The following is a 17,661-nucleotide window of genomic DNA, read 5'->3' on the forward strand; positions in this document are numbered from 1 at the left end:
TTTGTCTTTATGTTGAAACATTGAACTGCAAGCTCTCTCCCTCTGGTCATGCTAGGATACACTTCATTTGGGTATTAGGATGAGTCTTTTTTTTTTTTAAGATTTATTTATTTTTTATTGGAAAGGCAGATGTACATAGAGGAGGAGAGACAGAGAGGAAGATCTTCTGTCTGATGATTCACTCTGCAAGTAGCCGCAACAGCCGGTGCTGCGCCGATCCGAAGCCAGGAGCCAGGAACTTCTTTCCGGGTATCCCCGGGTTTCAAGGCTTTGGGCCGTCCTTGACTGCTTTCTCAGTTCACAATCAGGGAGCTGGATGGGAAGTGGAGCTGCCGGGATTAGAACCGGCGCCCATATGGGATCCCGGCGCGTAAAAGGAGAGAATCTTAACCATTACACTATCGCACCGGGCCGTAGGATGAGTTTTTTTTTAAGGTTTTTTGTTTTCTTCACACGGCAGACTTACAGAGAGAGGGAGAGTCAGAGAAAGATCTTCCATATGATAGTTCACTCTCCCCAGATGGCTGCAGAAAGCCACAACTGAGCCAGGCCAAAGCCAGGAACTTCATCTGCGCTTCCCAAGTGGGTGGCAGGGGCCTAAGACTTTAGTCATCTTTAGCTGCCTTCCCAGGTGCCTCAGGGAGCTGGGCCAGATGTGGGGCATCTAGGACTGCACCCCGTGCCCGGATGGTACGCCATCTTGTGGGCTGGCTTAGCTGGTGCGCCAGCCCATTCCCATTTGGGTTTTTCCTCAAGGTGATACTGTGGAATAAGCACTTGGTGTTTGTACTCCTTTTCCCATATGTAACGCTGAAAGTCCCTGAGATATTGAAAGTGGCAGGTGTGTCTTTTGTGCACTAATGACTTGACTTGGCGCTGATGTTCCCTGCTAGTGTAAGGGCGGGTGCTGGCTGCCTGGAAGATAGACAGAATTAGAGACTTCAGCCACACCCAGACGTCTAGGGAGGGGAAGAGCACTGTTGGTTAAGTCAACTACCAACACTTTGTGATTTTTTTTTCTTTTTTTTTTTTTTTTAAAGATTTATTTATTTTATTACAAAGTCAGATATACACAGAGGAGGAGAGACAGAGAGGAAGATCTTCCGTCCGATGATTCACTCCCCAAGTGAGCTGCAACGGCCGGTGCGCGCCAATCCGAAGCCGGGAACCGGGAACCTCTTCCAGGTCTCCCACACGGGTGCAGGGTCCCAATGCATTGGGCCGTCCTCGACTGCTTTCCCAGGCCACAAGCAGAGAGCTGGATGGGAAGTGGAGCTTCCGGGATTAGAACCGGCGCCCAAAAAGGGATCCCGGGGCGTTCAAGGTGAGGACTTTAGCCGTTAGGGCACACCGTCGGGCCCAACACTTAGTGATTCAATCTGTAAAACCCACGGGGGCCAGGGTTCTGAGAGCTGGGTAACTGGACATATGGGGGTGTCTAGAGATGGCTGGGCACCCCTTCCGCATCCCCTGCTCTGTGAGGCTGGATTCCCTGCAGCACCCTCTGGTACACTGGTGCCTGTGAGCATGTGTTGCCCTGAGTCCTGTGGGCTGCATGAGCCCAAAGGGGGATTGTGAGGGACTAGAGCTCATGTAGGACATGTGTGGCTGGTGTCTGAAATGGGGTGGGGGCGACTGTGTACTCTGTGGGCTCTGAGCTGGGGTCCCCCAATGCAGAACTGGTGGGCCATTCATTGTGAGGGAAACTCACCGGGCCATTTGTGGCCACACAGTCCTCTGAGCTTGTGGTGGTGTGAGAGCAGGGGAGAAGCAGTTTAGTTTCTAACACAAACAATGACTCAAGTTTCAGTGGAAAAGCTTGAGGGAAGCTGAACTTGCCTTGGCGTTAGTTTCTAGACTGCATAACCAGGGTTTTCTGAACCAGATGACTGTTGGGAAGAGTTCTGGGAATGTCGGCAGGGATGACAGCAAATTCAAGTGTTCAATTGCAGATTCCATCCCTTTCCTCCTCTTCAGGAAAATTTCATTTTTCCTGAATGTAGGTCTAGCCAAGTGGCTGGGCCTGATTTGTGTCAGATGGTCGTGGAATGCACGGTCCTCTGGTTTGTGGGTAGATGTTTGATTTTCTGTGGAAAAGCGTCCTTGTTTTATACTTAGGACAATCACCTTTTCTATGAGACCCACTAATTGGCCAAAGTGATTCCTACGAGCCTTTTCTGCAAGTAGTGATCTCCGAGGGAAAATTAAGCTTTGCTTCCTGGGGTAATTTGGGATTTTTTCCCCTCTTAACTGCTTCTGAATGTTTAGGGGCTTTAAAAACTTTTCTGAGTAACAAGAAATTGGACTCAGGGGTAGTCATCTGGCAGTTCTCAGCCTGGTAATTTTCATAGTCATTGAGCCTGATCCTTCTGATGAGTAGGAAGTAAAATAACTTTAGGTACTGAATTACATTTAAACCAGAAATTTAAGGTTGGAAAGGGACCTCATCAACTATCTAATCCAGCCCACTTAATTTTATAAAAAAGAGAAAGTGCTTCAGGAGGAGAAGTGATTTGCTGCAAGTTAAATTGCCAGTCAGTGGCAGAGACAGTTCTAGAATCCTAATAACCTAACCCCAGTTCTTTCCACAATCAGAATGCTCCCGGGCGTCTCACTGCTAAGACCCAGGGCTGTACATGGGAAGACTGCCAGGGGCCGGAGAGAGCCGGCTGAGCGGGGAGTGCTGAGTGCTGGGCGGCCCAGCCAGGGCTGCTGGCCCACGTGCTCCCTGCCCGCAGGAGGATGGTGGGGTTAGGTAAACTCTCTGGGGCTTGAAGAGAAGAAACAGGGTTTCCTTTCTGCCTCTGCCTGTTTTCTGCAGGCATTTTTATATTTAGACATGTAGTGTTCAATGCAGGAATGAATGTTAGCCCGAAAAGATTTATCCAGAATCATTCTGTGACTACCCACGGACTTTAAGGATCAGGTTAATTGTGATCAGCTTTGATCCAGTGTGGCTGGGGTTTAGAGTGTGTGCTGGATGGAAAGTGGCCGTGGTGGACTTTAGGAGCAGCTAATTAAATGCACAATCGAGGTCTTGTTTCAGTAAGCTTTTTAATAAGCTTAGGAAAACTTCCTGAAATCCAGATTCTTTCCTTCCCTGGATTTAATGGGAATGAAACTCCTTCCTCGGCGAGCAGTGTTGTACAGCACTGTGTTACACGCTCCTCATCAGAGCAGTGCATCATCAGGGTGGCCCTGTGCGTAGGTAGGTGTGCGCTCAGGCTCCCGCCTGTCAGTTTCCTTGTAAAAAACCATGAGGGGCTTTTCGTGTTACCTTGATGTATTTAAAGGTTTCCACATTCCTGTGACAGGTGAAGGACCCCGTAATTCTGTTTATGATTCAACCCAGACTACACAGATAGCCAGCTCCCCTCTGAGAGTCCAGTGATCTGTCAGCGTGTGGTTCTTTGTCCAGCCCGGGCTTCCAGCGCCTCTGTGCCCACCGTGCTTTGTCCCCGGCTGACTTGTCTTGCATTCGTTTTAGAGTGGGAAGGCAGCACATGGAGTTCCTGTGCCCACCTCACCAGATTTCCCATCTAACAGATCACCTAAGAATGCTAACATGGGTGCATTGTTGTTAACTAAACTGCACTGTGTTTGGAGTTTACCCTTGTTTGTGTTATTGTCCTGTCCTGTTTTCAGCTGAAGGTATTCTAAGGTCTCCTATCATTATCACGTCTCCCCAGGCTCCTGTGGTCTCTAACAGTTTCATGGTCCAGTTTTTGATCAGTCTAGAGGTGTTTGCAGCATGCTCCTGTGTTTGTCGGATGCCTTCTCAGGACTAGACCAGAGTAGCTAGAATTGGAAGAAGGCAAGGAGCTCCAGGTCCATGTGCTTCCCAAACCTCGTTCGTTCATTAACTCTTATTAGATAGGAATCTTATGAAAGTTACTTAGTTTTTGAATTTTGAGCCTTTTTAGTTTATCAAGCAGTAATAATGCCTCTATCTATTGGCCATGAATGAGAGGGAATGTTTAATCGAAGGAGGGTGCTGTCACCTTGGCACATAGTAGATGCTAGGTCTTTGTGCCTGCACTTGTAAGGATGCATTTTTACTATCCTGGCCTGTAACTGATGGGGATAGGTTTATGGTGTGAGCCCACACAGAGGAATTAGTTTGATTTTGTTCGTTAACTGGAAGATGTTAGATGGAAAGGATGCTATGAAAGATATTGTTCTGATATGCTTGAAGTGGCTGTTAGAATTTCAGAAGATGTGTATATGTTTTTTATTTTTTCTTTTATGATTGAGTGGATGATCATGATTAGCCAAATCACAGATATCAGTAATGTATCTAGCTCTGATCTTCAGTGTGCGTGGTCGTGTTTTTAGTTATCCTGTTTTCAGTCTGATGGGAGAGGCTGTGTACATACACATAGAAGCAAAGTGCGGTCTGATGCCTGGCTCCAGGACAGAGCTGTACTGTGAATTCAGGGCAGCATTTAGAAGTGCTTCCAGCAGCCTAACAGTAGAATAAAATCAGTGCTTGCCTTTCAGATGATTTTTTAAGAGTGAAGTATTAAGAAAATGAACTTAGAAAGCATTAAAATTCAGAGAGAGAGAGATCTCCCATCTCACTGGTGCATTGCCCGGATGCGCCAGGCCAGACTGAGCCAGGAGCCCAGGACTCGGCTTGTGGCTTCCTCTACGCGGTGGGGCCAAAGCCCTGGAGTTGTCACTGGCTGCCTGCAAGGGCTTGCGTTGGCAGAAAGCGGACATGGGTAGCACAGCGGGTCTCCAGACTGATATGGGAGGCCAGTGTCCCAGGCAAACGCCTGCCCTCTAATTAGTTCATTTCTGCAGAATTTAGCAAAAAAAATCATGGTCTCGAATGAATTGGAAGTTAGCAAAACAAGAAAACCACAAAACAAAACAAGACCTGGCTTGGCGCCAGATGGTTTCAGCAACTCTGCACTTGAGAGCAATTGAGCACACGCACCGGCCTGCTGCTGGGACAGTCGCATAGACTCCAGGCAGAAATGAGTGAGTGAGACCCTGTCTTCCCGCCTCAGCTGGACAGGACAGTCTGGGCAGTCTGCGTTCATCTCTTGTACCCACGCTGCAGCTGGGCATCCCTGACAGCCCGTGGCTTCGTCCTGGCTCAGGCAGCGTCTGTCTCCTCACTGTCAGCATGGTGTGTCACCTGTAGTTGCCCACCAAGATGCTGTCTACTAACATCCGTGTTGTCTGCTCATGCCACTGTCCATGTGGCTGTCGTTAAGACAAGTAAATCTGTAAAGATTATCAAAATAGAATAATTACAAAAATATATAAGTATGTATCAACCAAAGTTAAAAAAAAAAAAAAAAGACAAGTAAATCTGGTCGTAATTCAGTTCATCTGAGGGCCACCAGAGTGATGATTTTGGCAAAGTGAGTCTGTTCTTGGCTGATGAATATTGACTATATGTTTTTCTTTCTGTTAGATTCAGATTGATAAACTGAAGTGTGGAGGTGTGTGTGTGCAGCAGTGTGGGTTTTGGTTCAGACATGAGCGTGCTGTCTGTGCAGTTCTGCTTCTGCAGTTATGATAGTAATTAAACCTTGGAGCGGCATAAGGGGCTTTCTGATGGTGCACTTTTAAGTCCTTGAACTGCACAGTGGCCTTTTAGCTTGACCTAGACATGCCAGCGATCTACCGATGGGGGGCACAGCTCTTCTGAGTGCTCCCCAAGGTTTCCTCCAGCTCTTTGATATTAGTCTGTTTTATGTATTTTAAAAAAGGATGGTTTGACTTAAACATGCAGTTTTCTGTTAGGAATTTCTCCTCTGTATTTTGACTTCAGAAGAGCCATATGGAGTCGTTTATGTCAGGTGTGGAACCATTTATCCTGTGTGCGCTGTGTTTGCATGTAGATGTTTCTAGGATAGCTGTAATGGGCACACTGATTGCTGTTGTGTGTCTACGTAACACGATCCTGTCCTGTGGCTCTGTGCCCTTTCTTGGCCAGCAGGAGAAGGAGGCTGAGAGTGGGCAAAGAGACTCCTCTCTCTTCTGACAGCATGGGGCAGGGGAGCCCTTGCCCACTAGTGTGGCGAAGCCTGGTGTCTGCATGGTGCAAGTGTGGGCAGTGGCCAGGCAGGTGCAGGAACTGGGGTGACGAGGTATTGCTTTCCCCAGAGCTCTACTTCCAGCGATCGTGTTCCGGGTAAGATACAAGAGAGGAGCCATTCCTGTTGGCAGCTGGACGCTTTTGTTACACAGAGGCAGTAGACATCCTGAATTGGGGGTCAGATTTGGCATGTCCTCATGTGTCAGCAGGGCTGTAGAGAAGGGGGTGTGGCTTCTGCTGACCCTGCGTCTGTGTCAGGGAAGTGTGCTAAGCTGCTACATCCAGAGTTCTGGCCAGAAGCTGGGATGTGGAAGGATCCAGGTTTCTCGGACCACTGGTCCCACCCTGAGCCACATTTTTTCTGAAAAGATGTGTTTACTTGAAAGACAGTACTTGATTTGTCTGCAGAGTAACACACAGAGAGAAACAGAACCTTCCAGGTGGCCAGACAGTTGTGTGTGGGCCAGGCCGAAGCCAGGTGTTCAGTGTGGATGGCAGGGGCCAAATTATTGTGCCACGTTTGCCACCTCCGAGTAGCAGGAACAGGAAGCTGAACCGCAAGTAGAGCAGCTAGGATTTGAACCGGGCTCACATGGCGTTCTCCTGTCAAGGGTGGGAGCTTACCCCACTGCATCACAATGCTGGGCCACATTTCCAATAAGTCATCAACACCCAATCAGAAGTGGGAGGTAACGTGAGTGTCTAGTGTTCAGTATATGCAGCCTTGGGTTTAGAGTCATTGGAGTGCTCAGTCCATAGGTCCAAATGGTGAGGGTGGTTCAAGCTGGTTGGGAAAAAATATGATAGGTATGTTGGCAAAAAATACTTCGTCAGTATTTGTATCTTAAAGGAGACTTTACAAACAAAAGTCTGAGTAGTTTTCCCTCAGCAGTGCTTAACTTTCAAATGTGTATGATTTTCTTAGATTGATAAAGGAAGCAGGCAAGCAGGACCCTGAGCTGGCTTATATCAGCAGCAACTTTATAACTGGACATGGCATTGGAAAGAATCAGCCTCGAAACAAACAGATGGAAGCAGAATTCCGAAAACAGGAAGAGGTAACTTAAATCAGAATGATCGTACAATTGCGATTCTCAGAGCAAACGCAGACGCATGGCTCGGGAACTCCCTTCCGCTCTCCTCTGCCAGCTCGTTTCAGTCTTTGTACTCTAGAACGCTTATTCAGGTGTAGACTAGTTGCCTGCTCTAGGTAGTGCCCAGTAACTTCTATGCTCAGAATAGCTGTCTCATAGGTTGTGTTTTGGGTTTTTTTTTTTGGGGGGGGGGTTATTTTATTTTATTTTTTTGGTCTTGATCCATTTTCTTTGGTTAGGTTGACATCACACAACATCTCACATAGACAAGGCAGGTGTGTCTGTGGACGCCTGTTGAGTCCATGGGATTCTGAAGGGAACAGCTCTTTTCCTAGAAGGATTTTCTTTGTTCATGAAAGTCCTGCTTTAGTAGAGGACTTTAGAAAATGGCACTGTTTGGTTTATGTGTTCCGTGCGTTTTAAGGTCTCGGTGTAGAAAACAGTACTGTCAAGATGCCAGAGAATATTAGAGTGCTTGGCTTGCAGATGCAACCTTTTAACATTTATTATTCAACTTAGAATAAGTCCCGTGGAAGGTATTTTAGCTTTTTGATAACATTCCAGGAGCCAGGAGCTTGTGTTACTGTTTACTGTTTGTGCCCTGAATTAGGGCATGATGTAAAAGAACCATCACTTCCTGTTCTCATATATTCTGACTCCTTAAATTGAAAATTTCCCAAGGTGCCAGAAAAATGAGTAATGTACTGTCTGTGACTTTGAGTTGTCAGTAAGTCAGGGAGGTTAGTGATGGAGTTTTATGTTTTTGGAGAATGTTGGCACCTGCTCACAGGCATGCGACAGCTCTGGGGGTGCAGAGGATCCTCCGAGCTCCTGACGGGCATGCGTCTGGTCCTTTGAGTGAATAGATCCGTTTGTGGCCATTAAAGAATCCAGTCTTGATTTTGCCTGAATGCTGTCATGTTAAGGCTTTACAGGTACTTCTGTGACCTGTAATGGGTATTTCTGTAATGTACAAAGGCACTGTGTTCTTTTTTTAAGAAGAATTTGTTATGTACTTGAAAGGCAGAGTTACAGAGAAAGAGAGCTCTTCCATTCACTGGTTCACTTGCAAATGGCCCTGACAGCCAGGGCCGGGCCAGGCTGAAGCCAGGACTTTCTTCCAGGTCCCCATCAGGATTCAGGGACCCAAGGACTTGGGCCATCCTCTGCTGCTTTCCCAGGTGCATTAGCAAGGGAGCTGCATCAGAATTGGAGCAGTTGCGATTTGAACCAGTGCCTGTATGGGATGCTGGTGCTGCAGGCTGTGGCTCCACTGGCTGCACCCCAGCGCCAAGCCTCTCTGATCATGCTCAAGAGCAGACAGCTGTCCGTCAGGCAGTGCTTCTGCCTCCACTTACCCCGGGTTTTCTTTTCAATTGTCCTCTCTCCATGCTGGCTTTAAAGATTTTCTGAGAGTAAAAAGAACAGAAGAACAGTTATTTAATTTTACTGCCTCATTTTCTTTGAAATTTTCTTAAAATTGCTCTTCCTTGTGGATTTTTTCCTTAGGTTCTTCGGAAATTTCGAGCACACGAGACTAACCTGCTCATTGCAACGAGTATCGTAGAAGAGGGTGTTGATATACCAAAATGCAATTTGGTAGTTCGTTTTGACTTGCCTACAGAGTATCGCTCCTACGTTCAATCTAAAGGAAGAGCCAGGGCTCCAATTTCTAATTATATAATGTTAGCAGATACAGATAAAATAAAAAGTTTTGAAGAAGACCTTAAAACTTATAAAGCTATTGAAAAGGTAAGATCAAATATTAATATATTTTTGTCATTGTTTGTATGCACGTAAGTAAACAAATGCTGGCTGAGTAGTCTTTGAGGGGGTGTTGGGGTCTCTGCTGGCCGAGTAGCCTCCCTGTGACTGGTGGGATCCGTCTTGGCCGAGTAGCCTCCATGGGCGCGGTGGGGTTTTTGGTGAAGAAGCTGAGAGTGATGGTAAGGATGCAGCATTCTTATGTTTGGAAGAGCGCAGTGAGGTGGCAGGGGTTCGGTCCTGTGGATCCCTGGGGAAGTGTGTCTGGGACCGTGGGCTGAGAGTGTGCACAGCGCAGCAGGGAAGCAGCTTGCCAAGCCAGTGGCCTCAGGGGAACACAGCAGTGAGGCCCAGGCACGCGGGCTTGGGGTGGGGGTCTCATGTCAAGAGAGTGTTCGTAGAGCTATACAGGCAGATGGCTAACGCACGAAGAAGACATTTGCATCCATCCTAAGTGCTGTGTGTACGTTGCTCAGATCCTGAGGAACAAGTGTTCCACATCCATCGACACTGGCGAGGCTGATATTGATCCTGTGGTGGATGACGACGATGTTTTTCCGCCGTATGTGTTGAGGCCAGATGATGGTGGTCCACGGGTCACCATCAATACGGCCATCGGACACATCAACAGGTAGGGGACCAAGTCTTCATGTGGAGAGCCTGCAGGTGTCCAGCAGTTAACTCTCGGCCTCTAAGTGGTGTATTTACAGTTTACAGATCCTTTCTGATCAAAATGTAGGCGCAGTAATGTGTGATTGTGTTTAATCCCCTTTGGCAAGGCCGTCATAATGACAATACACTCATTGTGCTTGAGTTTATGTTGGCTTTTCCATTATCAGTTAACTGAGATTATGGCAAATTGTATTTTTGAGTGTGACAATGTGCTTTTGCTGAGCTCTTAATGACATTTTTAAGAACTAAATTTTCTTGACAACTCCAGGATAATTCCTCTGTGCCATCCTTTATGTTTGTGTCTATTTCAGTTCAAACTTGAGCTTAAGTTAGGAAATGCAGGTCCCTGATTGCACACATTAGGGTACTGAGCAGCCACTGCCTGCTTGGATGCGTTGCGCAGAAATAAGACATTTCACGGAAAGTCCTGTTTGATAACCCTGTTCTAGAGGGTTAAAAGTTTGAAGCAAGGAACTTGCAGCTCTGTGTGGAGATGCCAGGGGGAGGGACCCTGAGGCTGTGCATCTCAGGACAAGTGTCATTTCTCTGTTGTGAATTCAGTCCAGATTCTCTCTCTCCACAGATACTGTGCTAGATTACCAAGTGATCCATTTACTCACCTCGCTCCTAAGTGTAGAACCCGGGAGTTGCCTGATGGCACATTTTATTCAACTCTTTATCTGCCGATTAACTCACCTCTTCGAGCCTCCATTGTTGTAAGTTTAGACAAAGAAATGATTGTATCTTTTAAAGTATGTCATTAATTTTTCTCCACTTCTCTAAGATGTGCACATTAGCGGTTAATGTGGCTTTAACATCTGCTTTCAAAAGCACATTTATAGATGACGTTGTACTCAACTGCGTGTTCAGAATGTTGACAGAGAAGTTGCAGTGGAGAGTCCCTGAGTTGCCATTGAGTTCTTGGCCATTTGACACGGCCTATCAGCTGCAGCTTCTGCACTTAGAATTGGCCCGTGCCGGTTATTTTGTTGTTGACTCAGAAATCTGCTTTGTGTAATGCTGTCCTCTGTCCCAATATTGATTTCTCTGTATTCTAGCATCGCTAACTTATGTTGTGCATAAGAAGTGTTCACTCAGCCTTTGTGCTAGTCTTATCCCAGTATGTATTTTTGTTTTTCGTTGCACAGTTGTATATTATGAAAATAAGAGACTTTAAAATCTCGCCAAAGTTTAAGTTATTCAAAATTAAGAGGATCTTAGTTATGATTTAATTTTTTATAAGGTGAGGACTTTAAAGGATGGAATTTTTTAAATGTGCATGTTGGGATTTTTAGAGAACCTATATTTGTAAAAATAAACTTGATTCTGGTAAATGGAACTTTGGAGATATTCAAGAAGAGGTTTCATAGGTGTCTTATGTGCTGGTGATAATACAGCTGCATGCACGTGTATTTTCAGGGCCCACCAATGAGCTGTGTACGGTTGGCTGAAAGAGTTGTAGCTCTCATTTGCTGTGAAAAACTGCACAAAATTGGTAAGAATGAAAACCATGCAAATGAAAATAAAATGCTTAAACATGAAAGAAACCTGCCAAGGACTGCGTGGGCCTGTCAGCATCGTGTGGAGGCATGACCTGGCCACTCGTGGCGTGTGCTTTGGTAATCAGGGACTCCACAGCGTGGCATGGGCTCCTGGCTTTCCACAGCTTCACTGCACCCTTCCCTGAGCGGGTGCATCAGGATCTTATACCTCTCAGATGTGAGCCAGCATTTAATGCCTATGCTGGCAAACAAATTAAATGTTTATTTTTCAAAGAACACAACTTATTTACCATGGCCTTTTTGTTGAGAAAGCGATATGTACTGTTGTCACGTTAAAATGTTTTTGTTTTTGAATCTTATGAATAAATGTTTATTTATAAATTTACAAATAAAATGTTTATTTTTGAAATTTGAATTTGCAATCTTGTTCAGTTGAATGTATGAATGCCAAAGTGGACTTTGCCTGCATGGCAACTCTGGTGACTTTTACATTATTAAAGATGCAGGCACTGTAGTTTGAATCACTCCAGCTACTTCCCAGGCAGGGCTTTGTGGCACAGCTAGCTAAACTGTTGCTTGCCGCATCTATGTCCCATATCAGAAGAGTTCTGGCTGCTTTGCTTCCCATCCAACTTAATGCTCAGGTGCGTGGGCCCTTATGGTCCATCTGGGGGACCAGGATGGAGCTGTGTAGACTCCTGGCTGCAGTCTTGCCCAGTCCTGGCTGGTGCAGGTGTTTGGGGGATGAACCAGCAGGTAGGAGGCATTTTTCCAGGACCCTGCCTTTCAAGTAGGTGAAAATCAGTAAACAGTAAAAATAAATAGAATGTTCACTCGTTAATGAGAAAGCAAAAGTCTCAAGTATGTTGATTTTGTTTTTAAACTTGTTAGGTGAACTGGATGAACATTTAATGCCGGTTGGGAAAGAGACTGTTAAGTACGAAGAGGAGCTTGATTTACATGATGAAGAAGAGACCAGCGTTCCGGGAAGACCAGGCTCCACGAAGCGGAGGCAGTGCTACCCAAAGGCAGTTAGTATTGGTCGAGGCCGAGGGGCGCCTGGGCTTGCTGCTGCCCAGATGCCGCCCGCGGGCCTCGGCGCGTCTCCGTGACTCTCCGCTTTCCCACGTCAGTCTCTTCACCCCATCCGTGGACTCTGTGCTGCTTCCGCTTCACATGTTGCTTTGGTTTTCCTTTTCCAAATATTCTTGGACTCATCTAGCAGATTCTTCTGGGCGGTTTATTCCATTTAAAGAGAATGTTTGTTTTACTTGGGGCCAGAACAAAAGAAGATTCATGTGATAAAACTCCCAGAGGGAGAGACACTCTCTCAGGTGACAGGTCCACAGGAAGGCAGGAGCTCTGCCAGGAGCTGGTATGGGCTCTGGGGGCAGCTGTTCCTACGCGGTGTGCCTGGGCATCCAGGCACATTTCTGTATTCTACTTCTTCTTGCAGCCATACTTGGATGCAGTGTGTGGTTTGTGAATACTTTTGTTAGTATTTTTCCGTCCCAGTGACACTAAAGTTTTGCTGTGTACTTTTGTTTTTGCAGTTTCATTGCATTTTTACTTTTAAAAAATATGCACAGTTGCTCATTTCCAAGATTCGAAAATCATGTTGGTATTTAGAAGGTGGCCTCAAGTGCTAGGCCCCTGCCACCCCTGTAGGAGTCGTAGAAGAAGTTCTTGGGTCCTGGCTTCATCCTGGCCCAGTTCTGGCTGTTGTGGGCACCTGCGGAGTGAACAGTCCACGTTGCTGCTCCCCTTGGACTAGTTCCACAGGGCAGCCTGGCTAGCAGGAGGTGTTCTGAGAGCTGTGGGACTTCCATGTCCAGTTTCAGAAAGGTGTGCTCTGTGTTATCTGGGAATTACTCGTTCTGTCTCCCAGCCAGCATTCTCTATCTTGTAACTATAGTTACTGCAAGACCTAAACTGTGCAGTTGTGTTATTCCTGGATGTTCAGAAACCCGCTAATAGTAACTTGATTATGGTGCGCTCACATCCTAACTAAGATGGCCATTCAACAGGGTGCTGATTCGTGTTGACCTTTCACTTCCATTGTAGTAAGTGGGGATAAAAATCAGACTCCAGCCACTCCAGCCTGTATTTTGTATTAAAAAATATGAATGTATGTTTATGCACATTTATGCATAAGAAATGGATTAGGAAATTGTCCAGGCTGTCTTTGGGTAATAAGAAACTATGGCATTTTTAGAATTTTGCCATGTTAATTTTGATATTTCACAATGGATAAATAAATAAACGGGAATTTTTAAAGATTTATTTATTTACGTGAAAATCAGAGAAATGGAGAGACTGAGAGACTCGCATGTACTACTGGTTCACTCCACAGGCGCCCAGCATCGCCAGAGCAGGGCCGGGATGAAGCTGGGAACCAAGAGCTGCTTCCAAGGCTTGCAGGCGGCAGGGGCTCAAGCACTTGGGCCACCTTCTGCTACTTTTCCTAGGTCATTAGTGGGGAGTTGGGTCAGAAGTGGAGTAGCCAGGACTTGAGTCAGCACCCGTATGGAAAGCTGCTGTCACACCCAGTGGCTTAACCAGCTACGCCGTGGCATCAGCCACACGAAAAGCATTTTTTACTTGGAAGAAATAGATCCAAAGTATCTTTTAGAGCCCTGCAGTGTTTGGTGATTTTCTGCAGTTCTGCTCTTGGCTGTGCAGTTCACAGTGCAGTGTGATGTTGGAGGGTTTGGACCACCTGCTGCTGCATCCCAAGACATCCTTGCCTTCCTCAGAGTTAAGCAGCTAGGAGGTCTGTCAGCTTCTGGGAAAGAAGTAACTGTGATGCATGATTTGTCTTTTCAATTCCAGATCCCGGAGTGTCTGAGGGATAGTTATCCCAAGCCCGATCAGCCCTGTTACCTGTATGTAATAGGAATGGTTTTAACCACTCCATTACCCGATGAACTGAACTTCAGACGGCGGAAGCTCTATCCCCCTGAAGATACCACAAGATGCTTTGGAATACTGACAGCCAAACCCATACCTCAGGTAAGCCCTTCACAGTGACTGCACGGTAACAACATCTGGTTTTGAAAACAAGTAAAGGGTCTGTCATTGTGCTTGGAGTGGCAAGACTGGCAGCGATTATAACTGGTGAACTATCAAGACCACTTGAGCAAGACCCTCGGAGCATGCCCTACATCCGGGACCTGGGGAGGGTGGGAAATTGGGTGGGCCTTCTCCCTTAATACCCCCCTTTAAACATGAAGGAAACAATATGGGAATAATAGTCTTACGCACTTTCCTATAGCCCTTGAACCTTTTTACCCTAATTAACTATGTAAAGATTGTCAAAAATATAATAAAAAAATAAATTAATTAAAAAAAGCAAGTAAAGGGTCTGGGATAAAGAAAACTAGTAGTTTATTACCTCAGTATGCTGAGTGCCTAAAGATTAATTCAGAGTGGACCTCGTGTGTGGAGCGCCTGTGTCCCATGTGGCATGCCTGGGCTGGAGTCCTTCCTGTTGCACTGCTGCAGATCCCGGATGAGGTGCATCCTGGTGGCAGCAGTGGGGGCCTGGTGTTGCGGGCCTTTGGGGAGTGAATCCATGGGTGGATGAAAAGCCGAGTGCAGTGCTTAGTGCTTGCCCCCGCCCCGTGCCCCCAAGGTCGCTGTGGTGGAGGAAGTGCCTGCTGACTTGAGGGTGCTGTCTTTCCCTCCGCTCAGATCCCGCACTTCCCCGTGTACACGCGCTCCGGAGAAGTCACCATATCCATTGAGCTGAAGAAGTCCGGCTTCACCTTGTCCCTGCAAATGCTTGAGCTGATCACACGGCTGCACCAGTACATTTTCTCACATATTCTTCGGCTTGAGAAACCAGCATTAGAATTCAAACCCACGGACGCGGATTCAGCCTACTGTGTTCTACCTCTTAATGTTGGTAAGGAGGGCCCCAAAAGCTGTGTTTCTGAGTGAGCTCACTGTGTGTACCCCAGAAACTCTTCCTTTGACAACTCCACACTGTGGATGTGTATTTTAAATAAGAATCTCTTGCCAGCATTGCATGTTAACAAGTAATCTTTTTCTCATCCAAGTTAACGACTCCAGCACTTTGGACATTGATTTTAAATTCATGGAAGATATTGAGAAATCCGAAGCTCGCATAGGCATTCCCAGTACAAAGTATTCAAAGGAAGCACCCTTTGTTTTTAAATTAGAAGATTACCAAGACGCAGTTATCATTCCAAGGTAGGTGCTAGAAGGAAGGGACAAGGCTGGTGATAGTCGGTTTGAAAGATGCACCTGTTCCCTGGACTGTGAGCTCTGGCTTCAGCATTGTGCGGTGGACAGGAAACCTGGGGGTTTCTTCCAGACAGAGCTGATCGCTGCTGTGACTTTCTGAAGAACTAGAACAGAACAGCTGTGTGTGCCGGTTCATCCTTTGAATTCCCAAAGTCATGGAATCTGGCCATGAATAAGCACTTCACTCAAGATTTAATGTGGGAATAATGCCATTAAATTCAATGAAAATAGTAAATTTGAGTGCTTTTCTTTTTTCTTTAATTGGTAAAAATTTCAGGAATGAATTTTGGGAGATAAAATATAGGAACTTTAGAGAAATGGCTGTGATTCAGTTGGTCTTTGGCTGTTGTGTGCCTCAAAGCCGTATTTTAAATACCAGCTATAACTAGATTATGTGTGACATTGCATCTTATGATAGGAGTCTTTCATGTATAGTGCTGTTAATGTTCAAAGATTTTAGTGTGTTGTTTGCATGTTTTAAGTCTTCTGTTCGTATGGTGATATGGTATTTAAATGTTCCTAGCTTTTATGTGATACTAGAGTATAGAAACCTGAAACCGGATAAAGTAGGGGAAAATAGTTTTTCCTATTGAAAAGTTATTATTTTTAGATTAGGATTAAGTCTTCACTTGTGTTGTTTTAACTTTCTTAGCTCTCAGTCACAGTTGGCTTTCCGTAGTAAGAGCAGTTGTAGCTTGAGGATAGTTGATTTAAACCATAAGCAACTGCTTGTCTGTCTTCTTTAGGTACCGCAACTTTGATCAGCCGCACCGATTCTACGTGGCTGACGTGTACACTGACCTTACCCCACTCAGCACATTTCCTTCCCCTGAGTATGAAACTTTTGCAGAATATTACAAAACAAAGTATAACCTTGACCTGACCAATCTCAACCAGCCACTGCTGGATGTGGACCACACATCTTCAAGGTAAGGCCCGGGCTGTGTGGCTCTTCCCCGGCCTCCAGCACACACAGAGCAGGCTGCGCGTCCCGCCAGCCTGCGACACGGGTTGGCCAGCGCCATCCCAGAGGCTGAGTTTGCGGGTGTGTCAGGACATTGTAGGCACGTAGGGTGGAGAGCACTAGGAGACTGTTTATTCTCGTCTGTTTGATGAACTTGTTTTGACATTTTTATAGACTTAATCTTTTGACACCGCGACATTTGAATCAGAAGGGGAAAGCGCTCCCTCTTAGCAGTGCTGAAAAGCGGAAAGCCAAGTGGGAGAGTCTGCAAAACAAACAGGTAACAAGCTGTTGGCACACCTTCGTTTGTAGAGCCAAGTTTGGCTTTTACCTGCGATAACTGTTGCCCATCCTCAGAGTTTTGCTTTGTTTCATTAGTGTTCTGTATTGAATTTTATTAGAATTTGCTTTTTGGCATGTTTGGGAGGTTTAGCCTTCAAACTTGGTCCATAGATAGAATTGTATCATGAGGTTGCCTGTTACCTTGGTAAATCCTAGAGTATATCCCATTCAGGTGTTTACCTTTATGCACTGGGGAAATGGGTCTTTAGTGTTCTTGTTTTCATTTGTGTGAGTGAGTGTGCACACACGCACATGCGTGTGAGTGCACTCGTAACTGAGTGCACGTATGTGTGCATGTGTGTGCGCATCTGTAAGTGTTTGTGTGACGTGTCTCTGCTCGCTTTTGCCTCACTGCCTTGCAGATCCTGGTCCCGGAGCTCTGTGCCATCCACCCCATCCCCGCGTCGCTGTGGAGAAAAGCAGTCTGCCTCCCCAGTATTCTCTACCGCCTTCACTGCCTTCTGACTGCAGAGGAGCTCCGAGCCCAGACGGCCGGCGACGCCGGCGTGGGGGTCAGGTCACTGCCTGCCGACTTCAGGTAGGTAGGAGTTCCTGCGTGCGAAGGAGAGGGTTGTGTTCAGTCATTCTGATCCCAGAAGCCAGTGCATCTTTGACTCCCACGTGCATCCTGTCTCCTGAGTCCTGCGTTCTTGAGGCCCCTGTGGTCAGGACTGGCCGCTCTGCCCCTGGGATGGGGGCTGAAGCAGCTCACGCAGCTCTTTGTTCCTCCCTATTTGGGAACAAGTGTGGCTTACAGAGCAGTTGCCGCAGTGTGTTATTTGTCTTCATTACGTCCTTCTCCTTGGATAAGTCTCTGCTTGCTAAAAAAGTTTGAGATTTGATCACTTAGTAATTTTGCTCACCCAGGTGGCAACAGAGATGATTTTGTTTTTTTTTCTTGGACTGAAGGAACTTTAAAATACGTAAAGACTTGGAATCAACTATATTGAGTGTGGTATCAGACACTAGTATAAATTCTGTAGCCTATAGAACTGCAAA

The 17,661-nt window shown here is 46.2% G+C and overlaps 1 protein-coding gene across 1 annotated transcript in view; it reads left to right on the forward strand.

Moving 5' to 3' along the window:
* Positions 1-17,661, forward strand: part of DICER1 (dicer 1, ribonuclease III) — a 56,629-nt gene that overhangs the window by 26,300 nt on the left and 12,668 nt on the right. The window contains exons 9-20 of the mRNA XM_058655554.1: positions 6,981-7,113; positions 8,659-8,901; positions 9,390-9,544; positions 10,169-10,301; positions 11,005-11,080; positions 11,979-12,118; positions 13,920-14,099; positions 14,781-14,994; positions 15,149-15,302; positions 16,103-16,285; positions 16,495-16,600; positions 17,025-17,200. Of these exons, the coding sequence (XP_058511537.1) occupies positions 6,981-7,113; positions 8,659-8,901; positions 9,390-9,544; positions 10,169-10,301; positions 11,005-11,080; positions 11,979-12,118; positions 13,920-14,099; positions 14,781-14,994; positions 15,149-15,302; positions 16,103-16,285; positions 16,495-16,600; positions 17,025-17,200 (1,893 nt within the window). The remainder of the gene's footprint in view (positions 1-6,980; positions 7,114-8,658; positions 8,902-9,389; positions 9,545-10,168; positions 10,302-11,004; positions 11,081-11,978; positions 12,119-13,919; positions 14,100-14,780; positions 14,995-15,148; positions 15,303-16,102; positions 16,286-16,494; positions 16,601-17,024; positions 17,201-17,661) is intronic.

This window comes from Ochotona princeps, chromosome 26, assembly GCF_030435755.1.
Source record: "Ochotona princeps isolate mOchPri1 chromosome 26, mOchPri1.hap1, whole genome shotgun sequence".
Taxonomy (NCBI): Eukaryota; Metazoa; Chordata; class Mammalia; order Lagomorpha; family Ochotonidae; genus Ochotona; species Ochotona princeps.